Source organism: Labeo rohita, chromosome 16, assembly GCF_022985175.1.
Source record: "Labeo rohita strain BAU-BD-2019 chromosome 16, IGBB_LRoh.1.0, whole genome shotgun sequence".
Lineage (NCBI taxonomy): Eukaryota > Metazoa > Chordata > Actinopteri > Cypriniformes > Cyprinidae > Labeo > Labeo rohita.
In genome coordinates this window covers 15,253,347-15,270,582 of record NC_066884.1, presented here as the reverse complement: position 1 = coordinate 15,270,582, position 17,236 = coordinate 15,253,347, and the positions used below count along the sequence as shown (strand labels likewise).

Here is a 17,236-nt window from a genome sequence, read left to right as displayed (position 1 = left end):
ATACTGCTTTATTTATTCCGAAACAGAAGTCAGTTAAAAATATTATTTGTAGGCTATATTTTCATTTCATCAATTTACAGTAAATGTACAAAGATAGCTTATTCAATGCACTCTATTTCCTCATCAGGCTTCCCCAAAAATATTTTTAAAATGTCATTTTTGGGATTTTTGTATTTGTTAATTCGTTATTTAAATTAACAGGCCAACATATTCGGAAAGGGTAGCATGGGTGAACATGCCACACCTGTCCACACTCCGGTTTTTCCAGAGAGTCTCCCGTATATTTCACAACCGTCTCCTACCTGCCCTTCTCCAGTTTTGTTATTTCTCCCGGGAAACTCCCGTAATTTGTACGGCCTAAACCTCGTTATATACATAATAACACCAATATATTATTCCAAGGCTGTGCAGTTGCCAGATCTAGTATGAAACGCATCCTTCTCACACAGTCGACATATAATTCAAATTTGAACTCATTTGTGACTTCAACCTGGCAACCTGCAACCCAGCTGTGCTGTTGATATCTGCGCAGGTAAAGTAGCCATGGTGGTAACCAGTGTTTGAAAATGAGTGAGTTCTGGGGTGGGGTTAAGAATTTATTTTTTTTTTTTTTGCGTTTTCCTTACCGAATGTGGTATCCTGTCAGCAATAACCTGTCTGTGTTTTTTTTTTTTTTTTTAATTAAGGTCTGTCAGTTTAATTGCCGGTGATGCAGTGTTGCCAGATATTGCTATAAAAACAAATAAAAAACGAAAAATAATGTGTCAAATTAAGTGGAAAAGACAAGTCCAAAGATGCTTATAATAATTGGATCTTAGTTTGCTCATCTATTGGACATTTCCTATCAGATGTCAAAGAGACGTATATTAGATGTCTTTAAGATGTTTATGATTTAGAATGTATGTAAAACTGACATCTCACAGACGTCTACCAGACATTTGTTCACAGCAGATGCTTTCCAGATCAAGAGATCTTTAATAGACATCTTGCAGACGCATGTGTGCTATCTGGGTCTGCCATTGTCTCCCAGCGATCATTTTCATACCATGGACGCTAAACGTTCCTGCAAACGGTCTAAACTTAATTATACATGCAGATAAACAGCAAATTAGTCATTCAGAGAACAAAAAAAAATATTTTTGAACATGGAAAAGTTTGAAACTTGGTGACCTCATAGCAGACGCGGGGAACAGGTATTGTTTTGGTTTTAGGACAACTTTGATGAAAGGTTTTGATCTACTTCAAATGTTGACTACTATATATATATATAAACAGCTGGACAATATATACACTATACACAGCTGGACAAAAGAACTTAAATTTATACTGTACAACAAAGTTAAATTTAACTGTACAACAAAGTCTTAATTATGATTTCAAGAGATCTTAAATTTACAGACAGAATGACAAGAATTTAGATATAGAAACTGCTATATTTCTGCCGTTCCGAAAGCGCCACCTGCTGGCAGAGAATGAAGTAGAATTTTTTTTTTTTTAATCGCTTTATCGCTTTGTCTAATAAATGGAAATCCTATCCTATGTTTTGTTGTGAGATACAGTATATTAGATTTTATTCATAAACTATTATCTAACAAAATTAGGCTAGCATGAGACATAGCTAGTTTTAAAAGCATCAAATATCACCACTTTATTCTTTAATGTGGAACTATGGGCGAGACTTCTGGTTCATCAGCCACCGTAGGGAAATAACCAGAAAATGTTTACACTACAAACCAGTGTGTTCATAATTAAGATAATGCATTAAAATAACATGGTAAGAGTAAGACAAAACAATTTGCAAAATCTAGCAGCAAAAGTGCCAGAATCCTATAGAAATACCTTGTTTTAAAAAATAAATAAATAAATAAATAATAATAATAATTACAAAGTCTGGCGCCTGGAACAGCAGTTTCTGAAGGTCAAGCATCTCCTTTCACTGGCTATTTGCTGAAATAATCATAACACAAAATAGCTTCAAGCTCTGTTTTTTATTTTTTTTACCCTTTTCATAAAAGGTTCCAATGACATTTTGTAAGAATTCACTCTGTAAATCTGATTTCCCATGGAAATTCTTCTGTATGTAACTTGATGATAACAATGTAGTTTTTATTCATTTATTTTTAGTTCAAATTGAATTTTTCCGTGAATACAGGCCTTCCTTAAATTTGTGCATCTATTTGTGTATCACCCAGTATCTCATTATGTACGTGTGCCATCTAGTGGTCGCTGGCTGAGACACCACTCTAGAGACAAATCAACAACCACAATACAATTAATTTCGGATTCAACCACACTGTGCTACAGTTTAAAACAAACAAGCATTCAAACAGGGAAGTGTAAAACTTTCTCTTTATGGAAACTGAACACAAATTCAAAATAAACACCTGGAACCAGTATAAACTTTCAATTTGGTTCAAACACTAAAATCACAACAGTACCACATGTACAAAAATGAAGATAAAAAGTGTCCACCTTGTTTATGAAAAACACATACACACACAAAAAACATCTTTCTGTTTGATAAAATAGGACACAAAGCCAGACTACTGACCTCTGTACAGATGTCACATTTCCAGCAACGTATCTAACCTACATTTATCAGCACACAAGGCCATAGATTAGTTAGTCCACTTAGCCAGTGGGGTTCTGGGACTAACTAGTAAAGACAATATTTGGCCTGTCTTCTTAAACTCAAAAACCTGTGTATATAAACTACACAACAGTACTGGAACAGTACAATGAATTTGGCTGTGAAAATACTGCCGCTATTGGAGTGTCATCACTTAAGATTGGAGGCTAAAACCAAGTAGAAACTGCCATGACAGCTAAACACACTTCTTCATTTCACACACAAATCACTGCCGCACAGCAAAGCCATTTCCTTACTCGGTGTTACAGCTCTCCGTGTTCTTCATACCTTAAAATAGTGTACCTAAGAAAATCAAGTTTATAAACTAAAGGCAACTCTCAAAACAAATGCTCAAAATCTAGAATCCTTAGAAAAACATTTTGGCATTGTGCATAGTTGAATTCTAAACTGAACTGAGCGTTTTGCGCTCAAAAGCAGCAGCCGCTCAGCTTTCCCCTGAGTGTTTTTGATACGAAGCTGAGGAGGGAAATACAATGATAAATGCATTTGAACACTAACAAAATCAGTCTAAAAAATGCAAACTCACATCTGGTATTTAAATGTTGATTTGTAAAATTAAATGATAAAATGTGGTTAAAAAAAATGTTTTCAAATGTAGTGATGTAAACCTGGTTATAAAAAAATTAAAAATCAAAACTGAAACATTTGTGTAGACAATGAAAATGTTGGGCACAAACAATAAATAGCTTGAGAAATAATCTCAGAAATCACATATTTGACTCAAATATTATTTATCTCTGTACCGTACCAACAGAAGTACATGCAGCATATGTGTGAGTCTTTTTCGTCTTAACTTGCTTGTGCATTCTGGGGTTTGTACTTTAATAGCTCAAGTATTTTACATTCTAAAGCTCAAACTGAGGATTCGACCTCTGGCTTGCTGGAACTGTTCCGTTTCTCTGTACTGCTGCTGGACGGTGCCTCTGACTTAACAGAGCTTGGGCCTCGCTCATCTTCATCGTCGTCGTCATCATCCTCTTCATCGTCAAGCGTATCGGGGTAGATGACGAGGAAAGCCGCAGCAAGAAAAGCAAGAAAGGAGCCTCCCGCTGCAACCATGGGGATCACTCTCACAGTACCGACGGCGTCTACCACTGCGCCGAGGGCTGACGCCACCAAGATCTGAGAGATGTACACTTGACACGTCAGGATGGCGCAGTCGATGCCAAAGCCCCGTCGTGAGTTTCCAGGGCTGTGATGAATGTACTATCACAATGTGAAAGAAAGATGAAAGACAAAGATTGAGAGCACTGCTGCTGTGAGGAAAACTGATGTAACAAATCAAGCGCTACTGACAGCGAAAATGAATTCTGGAAAAGCTTATCTTCAGGATCTGCATCCAGATATACACACTACCGCTCAAAAGTTTAGGGTTAGTGTGTTTTTTGGAGAAGAAATTAAAGGGACAGTTCACCCAAAAAATCTGTCATTAATTACTCACTTTCATGCTGTTCCAAACCTGTAAGACCAGAACACAAATTAAGATTTTTTTGATGGAATCTAAAAGCTCTCTGAGCCTGCATAGGCAGCAACGCAACTGACACATTCAAGACCAAGTAATGTAGTAAGGGTATTGTTAAAAGGGTCATCGGAAGCCCATTTTCCACAAGTTGATATGATTCTTTAGGGTCTTAATAAAAAGTCTATAATATACTTTGGTTAAAAATTCTCAATGGTAGTGTAAAACAACACCTGTTTTACCTTGCCAAAATCAGCTCTGTACAAATCATCCCATTCTGGTCGAGGCTACTTTAAATGCGAATGAGCTCTGCTCGCCCCGCCCCTCTCTTCTCTCTGTGGAGTGACGAGCCTGTTTACTTTAGCCGCATTTAGCTGCTAAACTTGCTAACTAGCACGTTATTAGGAAAGCGATTGCAAAGATTCAGTAAAAAAAACCCTTATACTCTCTTCTGCTGTAAGTGAAGCTGGATCACGAATGATTCGCGTGAACATAGACGGATATATGTAGATCGGGAGGCGCATTCCCTTCACAAACAAACGTAATCTACTGCATCTTCAACGGCTCAGATGTCGGCGGTAAATGACGACCACTACATTCATTATTACATCCAGCAACACAACACCTCACCTCAATCGCTCAATTCTAGTCTAACTTACATCCCTGCTCCGGCATCAAAACATGGAGGTTGGACTGTTACAGCTGATCTTAGGTAAGACGCTTATGTCAATCAACTATCGTGGGAGCGGCCTCTGTGGGTGTGACGCCACAACGACAGGCATCTGAGAATGGCTCGATTTGAAAAAGAGAGTATTACTTTTACAGATTAATTAAAAACCACAGCATGGATTTTTATCATTATAGGGTAGATTTGTACATACACTGCCAACACACATTAATGTTCAAACAACATGTAAAAGTGAACTTAGCATCCGATGACCCCTTTAATATAGCTACAAAAATACTTTTTGTGCGCAAAGAAAATAAAAATAGCATTGTTTACAAGCAGGGGAATGCACTTGGATGCATTGTGGAACTCTTGTGAATGTGCATCAAAGATAAAATTGTTAAATAAAGTAGTTTTAGGGCTCTGTGATTTTTCCGATTTTATAGATTAATTCGAATTTAATGTTTTAAACCAAAATGTAATTTTTTAGAAATTGAGGAACCACAATTTTGAGTAGAAATATCACCAAACGTTAGAATTAGACACTAAATAAGCCAATGACAACAGTAAAGAGAAAAGAACGATCCAACTGCATGTCGGCGCACGTGATTAACCGCTCACGTGTAACGCGCTCTGTGAAGGACCGTAAGTAGAATATATATCACTAGGCGCCATTCACACAGAACGCGCTTTTGTGTTGACAAAGATGCAATGTGGCCATTGGAATAGGACAAAAGGCCAGAAGATGTGAGCTGAACTTCTTTTAACTTGATTCATTTTTTAGAACGCCGTTTCATGCATGAGACGCGAGTGCAACAGTCAAATGCATCCATGTCTACAAAGAAAAAGCAATGGAAAAGCAACGGAATCAAATAAAATCTTGTGAAGAACTATTACTATATGTCTGACATTTTATGTTTGCATCATGGTGACAAGCTGAAAGCTGCTGTTTTTACAGAACATTTAGAGTTAATAATAGTCTACTGGTGTTATACCTTCAGTCATTTTGAATTTGAATTACCTTGACTTTTCAGATTTTTTTTAAAGCAATTTCCATTTACATCATGTTGACAACTTCATGTGTGGCGCACTTGGAATAGAATTTTCTTTAACTACAGAGTTAATAAAGACAAAGTTAGTTGAATCAGGATGTAGTTACACTTTCAAGTTGACTAATTAAAAATCGTAAAAAAATAAATAAAATAAAATTAAATAATTTTTGGCCATATTGCCCAGCCCTAGTCGTTATTTTTGTTTTCTTTGTGCACAAAAAGTATTCTTGTAGCTTCATAACATTACTGTTAAATCACTGATGTCACAGACTATTTTAACAAAGTCCTGACTACCCTTCTGGGTCTTGAACGTGTCAGTTGCGTTGCTGTCTACGCAGGGTCAGAAAGCAGTCGGATTTCATCAAAAATATCTTAATTTGTGTTCTGTAGATGAACGAAGGTCTTACAGGTTTGGAACGACACGAGGGTGAGCAATTAATGACAGAATTTTCCTTTTTTGGTGAACTCTCTCTTTAAACTTCCAAACTTTTGACCAGTATTGTGTGTTATTTTACCATCATATATTTGGTAACATGAGTTTACAAAGTGATACATACCTCTTTGATTTCGTGATACTGTCCCAGCAGAGCATAAGGGCAGTATGACATGCTCATAGAAATGATTCCCATGGTGCTTATCATCACCATAGCAACATATACATTTGGAAAGATAGACATGACAGCTGTGCCCACAGCGTAGCCTAGAGTCCCCAACATATAGATGATTTTTATGCTGAGGTCGTAGTTGTTTAAGATCCTTTGGAGCACATCTGTGAAAAAGAGTTTCTGATTATTTGGTATGAATAATACTCATATGGACACTGACATAGAAATTGTGTAAAAAAAATAAATAAATAAAAAACATTATGAAATCCGAGAGCTTTCTGACCCTGCATAGACAGCAACACAACTACCATGTTCAAGGCCCAAAAAGGTAGTCAGGACATTGTTAAAATGCGACATCAGTGGTTCAATCTTTATTTTAAGCTACAAGAACTTTTTGTGTGCAAAGAAAACAAAAATAATGACTTCATTCAACAATTTCTTCTCTTTCTTCAGAAAGCTCTCAGATTTCATCAAAAATATCTGTGTTTCGAAGATGAACATACGTCTGGGTTTGGAACAACATGAGGGTAAGGATTTTCAGAGATTTTTTCTATATATACATTTAGTTTAAAAAAAAGTATAACGTATAACAAATAAAAGAAAACAGCAAAAAAATAAACAAACAACATTCTCAGGGAAATTATATATTGAAAACAAAAATGTTTTAGGACTATCACACTCTAAAAATTCTGCTTATTCCATAATGTGGTCATGTGAGTGTCTAAATGCAGAAATGACATCTGATCTGGAATCTACTGGAAATAACAAAAAATATAATCCTCATCATTAACCATGTCCTAACCAGATAAGATACATGAACGTACACACACACCTGAGCAAAGTGCAGCTGTAGCCGCGTAGATCACAAGCCCCCAGCAGCCCATCTGCACACCTTTACTGTAGTTTTGCAGGGCGGTGGAGTTAGCAGCAGCCTGGTTTTGAAAAACATCAACAGGATATCAAGAATATTCAGTATTACACACTAAAATAGACCCTGTATCATATCAATACTTCATATTAGGAAAGTAAATGACATGCAATGTAGACTAAAAGTAACATCTTGTTGATTTAATAATCTGGCAGGCTAATTATGTGGTATTTTAATTAGAAATACCACATCCCAAAAATATAATTTATAATTATTTAAATTTAATTTAACAAAGAAATTATAGATTTACACTAAGTCCAAAAGTTTTTGAACAGTAATATTTGTAATGTTTTTTAAAGGCGTCTCTTTTGCTCACCAAGCGTGCATTCATTTGATCCAAGGAACAGCAAAAACAGTAACAGCAACAGTTTTTTTTGCTGTACTTTGGATTAAATAAATGCATGCTTGGATAGCCGAAGAAGCTTATTTAAAAAACATTACAAATCTTACTGTTCAAAAACTTTTGACTGGTAGCGTATTTGCAATTTATTTATTATTAAATCTACCATTTATATTTAATTTTGATTACAGGACAGAATAAAGAACGGTTCTTACAGTCGGGTCTCCTTCAAAGATGACCTGGCCCATGAAGTCCGTGTAGAACACAGCTTGTGCGATCATGGAGAACCAGGTGAGCAAGTGACATACACACAGACGCCAGAGCTGGGGCGGCATCTTCAGCATGGACAACCAAAGCAGTTTGACCGTCGTACCGCCATCCCCATCCTCACTCTCTTCATCCTCCTCATTCCTTCGGGATGCAGAGATTCGACTTAGCTGCATCTTCTGCCTTTCGTGCCGTCTATCTAATTTGTCAATGTCATTCAGGCTTCGTGAAGATTTGATCGGGCCGGCCATGTTGGCGTAGCGCCTTCGCCATTGAAAGCCCACACGTCCGTGATAAGAGAAAGTAAAGGAGGGCTGGCGGTAGAAGGAAGGGGTGCGGCGACGCACTGGAACGCCAGATAAACGTAAACCCACTTTGCATGGTTGATTTGTGGCATTCGCTCCTCCGCTGGAAACAGCAAAGATTCCGTTTACAGGTTTGGCAGCTCCACAGATATGGGCCCCGTTGCTATCACAATTCTGTAAATGGTGGTCAGTGCACTGACCCGCATGGCTGGTTTTATGGCAAGCCATTGTTGTTCCATCATCTTGAAAATCCTGAAATAAAGTCGTTTCGATGTCGCACAGAAACGGTCCATCCCGGTCCAAGTCTGGGTCAAGCTCTATTGTAGCATCTGGCATGGCTAAAACGGAGTCACTTTTACTCCGCACCAGGTCGATGTTGAGAAAGTCTGTTGAAACATCCCGCTCGGAGCGATCATCCTCATGGGCTGAAAATGGCTCCTCCTCAGGGATCAGTTCTAGTTGAGGTATGAGACGAGTAGATGGAAAGCTGCCATAGAGCTGGACAAGAGGTGGCTTTTCTTCATCCTCATCCTTCAGCACTCCTGGCTGGTTGGGGTTATATAGATTCTCCTTGATGCTGAAGAGATGAAGCGTCGCAGATATGATAAAGATGATTGCAGCAAAGAAAAAGAGGACCTGCTCTTGGGCCTTAAAAGCTCGACCTAGGAAGGTATTGGTCCAGTCCAGCCCTCCTAGCATGTAACCTAAAGCGCCTCCTAGACCTGAAAATCAGGAATATATCAAATTTTAAAAAACATTATACTGGATGGTGATTATATTAGTATGCCACTGTTCAAAAGTTACAAATTTGTACGTTTTTGATATAATTTATTCATGTGATGGCAAAGGTGAATATTCTGCAACCATTACTTTAGTCTTCAGTGTCATATGATCCTTCTGAAATCAATGTGATGTGCTGAATTGGTTCTCATGAAACATTTCTTATTTTATTTCTCATGAAATTATTTCTTATAATCAGTGTTGAAAACAGCTGTGCTGTTCTTTCAAAGGTTCTTTGATGAAACTTTAAAAGAACAGAATTTACTTGATGTTTTATATTTTCGCAATTGCGAGTTTACTTTTTTTTTCTCTCAGAATTGCATGTTTGTATCTCGCAATTCTGACTTTTTTTTCATCACAATTGCGAGTTTACATTTCAATTCAATTGTGAGATATAACCTTGTAATTGTGAGTAATAAAGTCAGAATTGTGGGATATTTAAAAAAAAAAAAAAAAAAAAAAAAAATGCACTTGCGAAAAATAATAATTTTGACTTTTTCCTCGCAATTGCGAGTGTAAATCTTGCAATTTTGACTTTTTTTCTCATAACTGTGAGATATAAACTCACAATTGCGTTATAAAGTCCAGTTCTGAGGAGGAAAAAATAAGATATTTTCTCAGAATTACGAATTTATATCTCACAATTCTGACTTAATAACTAGAATTCTGACTTTATAATTTGCAATTAAAAGTTAATATCACACAATTTTGAAAAAAAAAGTCAGAATTGCGAGTTTATATCTTGCAATTCTGGCTTTATAAGTCACAACTGTGAGTTTATATCTGACAATACTGTGGAAAAAAAAGTAAAATTTGCAAGATGGGGGGTGGGGTGGGGGGCAATAAATATCAATCGCTAGCTAAAAGTCGCTATTACCTCTTACGTTTTTTATTCATTGGCAGAAATGGGCTTCCATACTTAGTTTTTTCCATGTAAATAGAACATTTTTATTCTGAATAGATCTTTACTAGCAAATAATTATTTTTTAAAGAGCCAAGAAGGTCTCAAATATGACACTAAAGAACAGAGTGTCTCTTCCTGTTCAGATCAATGTATCATTCCTAGTCCGAGAATATACACCTGCTGAGAAAGCATGGATATTTAGAGCCACGTCCTGTTCCTCGGTATCAGCCACATCCAGGAGGTAGGCTCTGATTGGTCCATCCAAAGCATCAGCACAGAAGTCTAGAACCACCACACCAAAAACGGTCAGCACAATCCCAGCCGGTTGATTACTAGGAACATCACCCAGAGACAGACCTGTTTGACACACAGATTAAAATAAACCGTAAGAACAAACCATTTATTCATGTATTTTATTAAAGACTTATTTTTGCCTTTATTATGATAAGACAGTATGTAGACAGAAAGCAAAGTGGAAGAGAGAGGGGAGACGGGATTGGGAAAGGTCCACAAGCAGTGACTCAAACTCGGGACGCACAAAGCACAATGGCGCTATACGTTGACGCTAATAGCCTGGTGGGCAGAGCACCAACATGTAGTGCTGTTTGGGCTTTGGGTGTCCCGAGTTTGAGTCTTAGCTTCAGGGTTGCCAGGTTTTTTAAAACAAAACCTGCCCAATTGCTACTCAAAACTAGTGTTTCGAGGGGGGTCCCTTGTTAAAAATTGCATTCCGGAAGATAAAATTGACTTTTTTTGTCAGGGTTCCCCTTGTAAATTTGCATTTCAGGGGCTAAACATAACATTATTCCGGTAGTTTCAACCCGTAGACATCAAAAACAACCCACAGCCACAGTGTTAAAGTGGCCAAATTCCACGGGAAAACCGCAGACTTGGCAACACTGCACCTCCTCTGACATAAAATAATTTATAAAACATAATAAAATTAGGAGTCAGGTGCCCCCTATTTAAACAACAGTAACATGCAACTCTGTGTGTTTTAAATATTACATAAATGTATAAAATAATATGAATTACCTATAAGAGATCCATTGAGAAATAAGGCCACTCCTATTAACACTCCTACACACAGTGCTAAAATGAAGGGTCTCCTCCGACCCCATTTCAAAGTGCAACGGTCGCTTGCTGAGCCAATTAGAGGGGTGAAAATTAAACCCAAAATAGGACTGAGGAACCACGTTAAGCTGTAATACTGCTCCGGGAGACCTGCAAAAAGAAACAGACTGGGATCAATTCAATTTCAAGGTTCAGATCAAAACGATATTTTTTAATAACCACTTTGCAAAAATATACCAATGTGTCAACTTAAGCAACTCGCATGAGGTGAAACAGATAACCAGGCAGGTTGCAGCATGTCTGCGGTTCATTAACCTGCCATTTACAACCCTTAGGAGATCTAAAACCATGTCATTGTAATGAAGCAATCAAATTGCCTCAGTAAAATTATTATCAAATGTGATGACTCAAAGTAAATAAAAAGGTCATGAGAAAAATGAAAAGAATATTTGGGATTATTCAGTAGTGATTCATAGCAAATAGTTTTAACAGCTAAGGAAATTTTCCATGTGTCTGGCACGCAGATCTCGTGCCAGGACTGATGACATACTAAAACCAAAACACTTGATTACTCAAGTGAAACTTAAATGTCAAACTTCTCCTTTTTTCAAGAGCTCCAACAGAGCTACAGGTCATGTGTGTAGCGGGATGACGACTGAGAATGTGAGAACAGAAAGTGCAGACAACAGACATGTCACATGTCAAATTTGCAGAGCTTTTAGCTTTAAAGATGAACTAACTACATTCATATCTCTGCAGACCAGGTTAAGGTGCATTGTGAAGTAACTAAGTAATCAGGCTGTATTATAAAGCAATAACACTCAGTGTTACAACTCTCAAGGGCCAGAACTTAAAGAGATTGTTTTGTCAATACGCACAGCATTTAATGTATCACAAGAGAGACTTTGATCCTGTTTAATCTAAAAACAGACATTGGTTGATCGTCTATTAGACTGCACTCGAAATTTCAATTATTTTACCTATTTTCATCAAGTAGGCTATTTAGGATTTTAAGGGACTCATATATTTTGCCTAAACATGCACATTAAAGTAAAAAAACTGAGTTTTAGACTACAACACGCTAAATTTTTTGAGGAAATGGCCTTTTAGAGTTTAGTGGATGGTATTTAAGACATGTCCAGCCGTTAAATCTACTAAAACTGCTTTTGGTATGAGATCAGAGGGCCTGCAGAACAATTCAAACCTTTTGTTATATTAACCCTGCAGTTTCCCAAGAGCATCTATTGACACTGATCTTATTCAAAATAGACGGAAAACCGAGAGAAAGAGAAATGTGCACACTCAAACATTCTCTGCATTCCATGCAAACGCTACCACGTACGTTTTCACATGCTATTGTGGAAACAAACATCCCTCCATCTTATTGCTATGACATAGAGTTGGCACTGGCACAATAGGGAATCTTTACCAAATCCAAAGGAATGTCCCGTTCAGTGATGATGAATAGAGGCCTTAAGCCTAGGATGAATTAAAAACACTAAATTACCCATAAACCCTCTATTTATAGATGAGCGTGCATGCCTGTTGAGGTTGCATCAGCCTTTTAAATGTTTTATCTACAGCTAAAAAATGCTTAAAAAACAAAATGTTGTCATTTCATACAAAATAGCGCTTTTTAAAATGATTCTTTCTGTGGAACACAAAAGCAGATATTTTGAAGAATGGATGTCAGTGGGGTCCAAAACAGCATTAGAACCCACTCACTTTAATTTTTTGGATAAAAAAAAAAAAAAACAATTTTCACAATACAATTCATGTTCCACGGAAAAGCGCAAGAGAAAGGGGTGGAATGACATGTTGAAGCGTAAACTTTAAGGAAATAAGTTTTGTTGGAAAAAAAACAAAACAAAAAAACGGTTGATTACTGACCTAGCTGCAACAGCACAGGAGTGACCAGCGCTGTTTCCATAGCATAGCAGAACTCCCTCCCAAACATGACGGCACCGTGCATGACCCATAACCGCTTTGGGATGTGGTTTACGGAATCCTCACTGTCCGAGTCCTCTGACATCTCCACTTCCCTTTCTTTCTCCTTCTCTGTGTTCTGTCCACCATTCGAATCCTTTTCTTCTACGACTGCCATTTCCAGCACTGGAACGGACTCTGTGACAGCGTTCTTGGGTGCCATGCTGGCCTGCATATACGAAGTTGGCGTCTGTAGTCTTGATCCAAAAATGATTCCTGTGGTACTTACCCCTCACAAATCCAGACTCTATTCTCCTTAAAACCTCCAAGCCGATCTTTCATAATCCACAGCAGGTTTCTTATTATAAAACACTAACCCGCAGTCAAAAGAGAGGTCATGTTGTTCCATATATTTCAGTGAGTGCTCTACCAAGCGTTGCAATGAATTCTAGTCCATATAGAGCTTTGTTGGTGTAACTCATGAGTCATGTTTTCACGAAAGGAAAAAGGGGAATGGGGGAGGGCATGGAGAGCAGAACAGGTGGATATTCCTCTGCGTGCTTCCATGGAATTACTTATTAATCTAGATGAGGGAGAGAGAGAGAGAGAGTGAATGAAAGACAGAGAGAGAGAAATCTTGGCATTTACAAGTGATATTCCAGAAACATCAAGGCAGTGGAAAAATGTCAAGATGGGAAAAATGCTGGCACTGTGACAGTAAGCATAGTTTTAGCAGAAGCCTGACTTATTTGGCATATCTGTAATCCCTGGAGAAAGGAAGATGCAAAAAATAAAGTGACTAAAATAGGGAAAAGGCCCTTAAAATGTAGATACTTATTCCTAAGAGAACATTTTATAGCCTTAAATGAGAAACAATCATTTAAATACCAAAAAAAAAAACAAAACAAAACAAAAAAAACTTTCCAACACTTTACATATATTTAATCTTTACATGTACACTACCAGTCAAAAGTTTTTGAACAGTAAGATTTTTTTTGTTTTTTTAAAGAATTCTCTTCTGCTTGCTGAGCCTGCATTTATTTGATCCAAAATACAGCAAAAGCAGTAATATTGTGAAATATTGTTACTACTTAAAACAACTGCCTTCTATTTGAATATATTTTAAAAAGTAATTTATTTGTCACCAAAGCTACATTTTCAGTGTCATTACTCCAGTTTTCAGTGTCACGTGATCCTTCAGAAATCATTCTAATATGCTGATTTGCTGTTCAAGAAACTTTTTTTTTTTTATTTATATTATTATCAATATTTAAAACAGTTGAGTAATTTTTTTCCAGGATTCTTTGATAATTAGAAAGATCCAAAGATCAGCATTTATCTGAAATAAAAAGTTTTTGTAACATTATGCACTATACCATTCAAAAGCTTGGAATATTTTCTGTTCTTCCAATAATATTTTCCAATAATTTCTTTTATTTTATTTTATTTTATTTTTTGAGCAGCAGACCAGAATATTAGAATGATTTTTGAAGAATCATGTGACTGGAGTAATGGTGCTAAAAATTCAGCTTTGAAATCGCAGGAATAAATTAAATTACATTTTAAAAAATATTCAAACAGAAAATAGTTATTTTAAATAGCAAGAATATTTCAAAATTGTACTATTTTTGTACTTTGGATCAAATAAATGCAGGCTTGGTGAGAAAAAGAGACTCCTTCTAAAACATTAAAAATCTTACAGTTCAAAAACCTATGACTTGTAGCGTACAAATTATATCCACCATATTATTCAAAGCTGAAATAAGCCTATGGGTGAGAGTTCTGGTTCATTAGCTGCTATAAGGAAATAATGAGAAGAATAACAAAAGTGCAGTAAACAGTAAAACTGTTTGCACTACAGTGTGTTCATAATTGGTAAAACACCAATTTGCAATATAAAGCAGCAAAACGAGCTGTTTTGTAGAGCTAAAAATAGCTGGATGCAGATGAGACCAGACACCAGACCCATAAAATTTACAAAATGGCAGCAGTCACTCTTATTACGGGAAAAATCAGGTAGATAATAATAACATATCTATAAAAATATGTAAAAAAAAAATCTCTATATAAAATATGTCTATTAAATACTACATGTATCTCGCTCAAGCTAATTTATCTATTGGCACCCAAACCACAGGTTTATTACCGTAATGACTTTTTAATCAAGAAAACAGATTTTTTTTTTTTTATATATCTATGAAATCTACAATAAAGTAATTACCATCCCATAATGTTACCAGAAAGCTCTCCAGCGGCGCACTGTTGCTATGGTTACGTCCTCAAGCAAAGGGATTGTTTGCAAATGTCTATTTGTCTAAGCACAAGCTCTAAAACAAAGCCTATAAGCCTATATGCTAAAAGAATATGTACTTACAAACGTATTTACACCTTCCACAGTCATATAGTAAACAACAGTGTGGGTAAAGTTCCAAAGGTCATTTTAAATGAGTTAGAATTGCACAATTGCTATAAACTATAACAGCACATGGGCGAAGTCATTTACATAAGAGTTTTACGTAAAAGCTAAAGGTGGATGAGCAGCTAATATGATAACACAATTTATTCAAAAATTCTGTACTCAGATATACATTTTTAATGTTTTCATTTTGATATTTAGCTTTGAATGTATTCATTTGTTTTAAAATATTTACATACACGCTATGCATTGTGTGGTTATTTTATTCATTTTAAAAATATATATACACACGATTACATAAGTGTAATAATGTCAACATGCATGTATAGTAGTTATAAAACCCGTGAATATCTACCACATGTAATAACTGTAAAATTGTAAAAACATATCCTACCTCGTTCCTTAAGCAGCTTGTGTTTCATTTGATGTCAAAAGCTGTTTAACCCAGAAATACTGTTCCAGAAGTAGACAGGTATACGCCGGACGATAAAAACTGAAGTGACACATACAGTGACGGAGCCAAAAATGTGTCACCAGTTTTACTTGCTGACTACTTGCGACGCTGGCGATAACCACTCGTCCCCTGTGCACTACACTGATAAGGCTACACCCAGACGCTTCTGGCAGGTAACGTTCACCCCCAAAGCAGCCTAGGCCTGCTGTGACAAGAGTCAGGTAGGTGAATGGACACCTGTGTCAGAGACTGATGTAAAACTGTGACAAGCAGACAAGAGGACAATATATAGGTAGGAGGACAAGTCATATGTTATTAGGGGATGAGGGCATGGCGACGCCGAATCACGTGCAACAGCTTTTTAAGAAGCCTATGATGGAGCTCATATCATGTTTGAACATGTAGGGTTTCCTGTTTGTGATTGGAAATACGCCTGGAAACCATACATCAAACCTAGTCATTTTCAGTTAACACCGTGAGATGTTAATGTTGCACACATAAACAACCTCCCTGTCTAAAATAAACGTCAGTAACGTTACCAAATCACTATTAAAAACCCGTTCCCTATCATTTTTCCTGGAAGGATTGCCAGATCATCAGACTGTTGCATGCAGTCATGTGTCTTGATGTGTGTAGTATTTTGGATATTTCGCCATCATACACACGATAACCATGTTACCAACTGTATCGCTTGGAAAGGTGAAGTGATCTGACTGGGAATATGAGCGAGCCGGTTGCAATTATTATGCATTTGGGATTTTGCTTAACTTTACATGAATCATCAGTCTGATTAATGCTTACACAGTCTGTTAGCCCGGACTGCTAGCCTGCTAATTAACTTGCTTCTACAGTAAATTTAGCTGATACCTTCAGTTCCCGAGCACGACGAGCGGTCCGATTCATAAATGGCATCTTCATTTATAGATAAAGAAAGAATATGAGCATCCACAAGTAAATGGAGAAAGATGTTAAAGAGGCAAATGTACCTGCTCTCAGGTCGCGGATGTACTGCATCTATTGTCTGCTCGAGGTTGCCAGTCGTTACGCCCCGCAAATCCCCCTCATCAGCAGGGATGCAATATCGCTGTCAAAATCTGTGAACTGAAACCTACAAGCCACGAAGACTTGACGAAGTCATTACGATTTAACGATGTCATAAAGGCGTAACTGATTTTTGATAATAAAATACTATAATGTTACAAAATAGTAGGGCAAGTTGGTAATGTAATTTGGCAGATTAGATAAGTGTTACTACAGAGTTTAGATAAAATACTACACTAAATAATAAACGTATGCACCTAGTTAAGAAGTCTGTGGTTAACATTACTTTAAAAGATGACCTAAAACTTAAACACTTCATGCTTTTGCTGTGCTTTTCCAATTATTATTTGACATTTTTAAAAGCACCC

General features: G+C 36.8%; 1 protein-coding gene across 3 annotated transcripts; it reads right to left on the bottom strand.

The window, feature by feature from the left end:
- Nucleotides 1-2,100: 2,100 nt before the first annotated feature.
- Nucleotides 2,101-16,922, bottom strand: slc45a4b (solute carrier family 45 member 4b). Of its 3 annotated transcripts, none has more exons than XM_051131544.1 (8): nucleotides 16,814-16,922; nucleotides 12,922-13,540; nucleotides 10,993-11,181; nucleotides 10,135-10,314; nucleotides 7,917-8,995; nucleotides 7,266-7,365; nucleotides 6,386-6,597; nucleotides 2,101-3,856 (listed from the first exon to the last, which is right to left on the bottom strand). In XM_051131544.1, the coding sequence occupies exons 2-8, from the start codon at nucleotides 13,190-13,192 to the stop codon at nucleotides 3,503-3,505; spliced, it is 2,385 nt and encodes a 794-aa protein (XP_050987501.1). In that variant the 5' UTR covers nucleotides 13,193-13,540; nucleotides 16,814-16,922; the 3' UTR covers nucleotides 2,101-3,502. The 3 variants fall into 3 exon arrangements, with proteins under 3 accessions (XP_050987501.1, XP_050987502.1, XP_050987500.1); XM_051131545.1 differs by lacking the exon at nucleotides 16,814-16,922 and adding an exon at nucleotides 16,695-16,813; XM_051131543.1 differs by lacking the exon at nucleotides 16,814-16,922 and adding an exon at nucleotides 15,768-16,670.
- Nucleotides 16,923-17,236: the final 314 nt, after the last annotated feature.

Bases quoted from the DNA above. Each gene is read 5' to 3' on its own strand.
- slc45a4b (XM_051131544.1), bottom strand. From the start codon at position 13,192: ATGCAGGCCAGCATGGCACCCAAGAACGCTGTCACAGAGTCCGTTCCA. The intron at 8,996-10,134 runs GTGTATATTCTC...CCTGATTTTCAG, and splicing joins TATCCATGCTTTCTCAGCAG to GTCTAGGAGGCGCTTTAGGT. The intron at 7,366-7,916 runs GTAAGAACCGTT...TTTCAAAACCAG, and splicing joins TCTTTGAAGGAGACCCGACT to GCTGCTGCTAACTCCACCGC.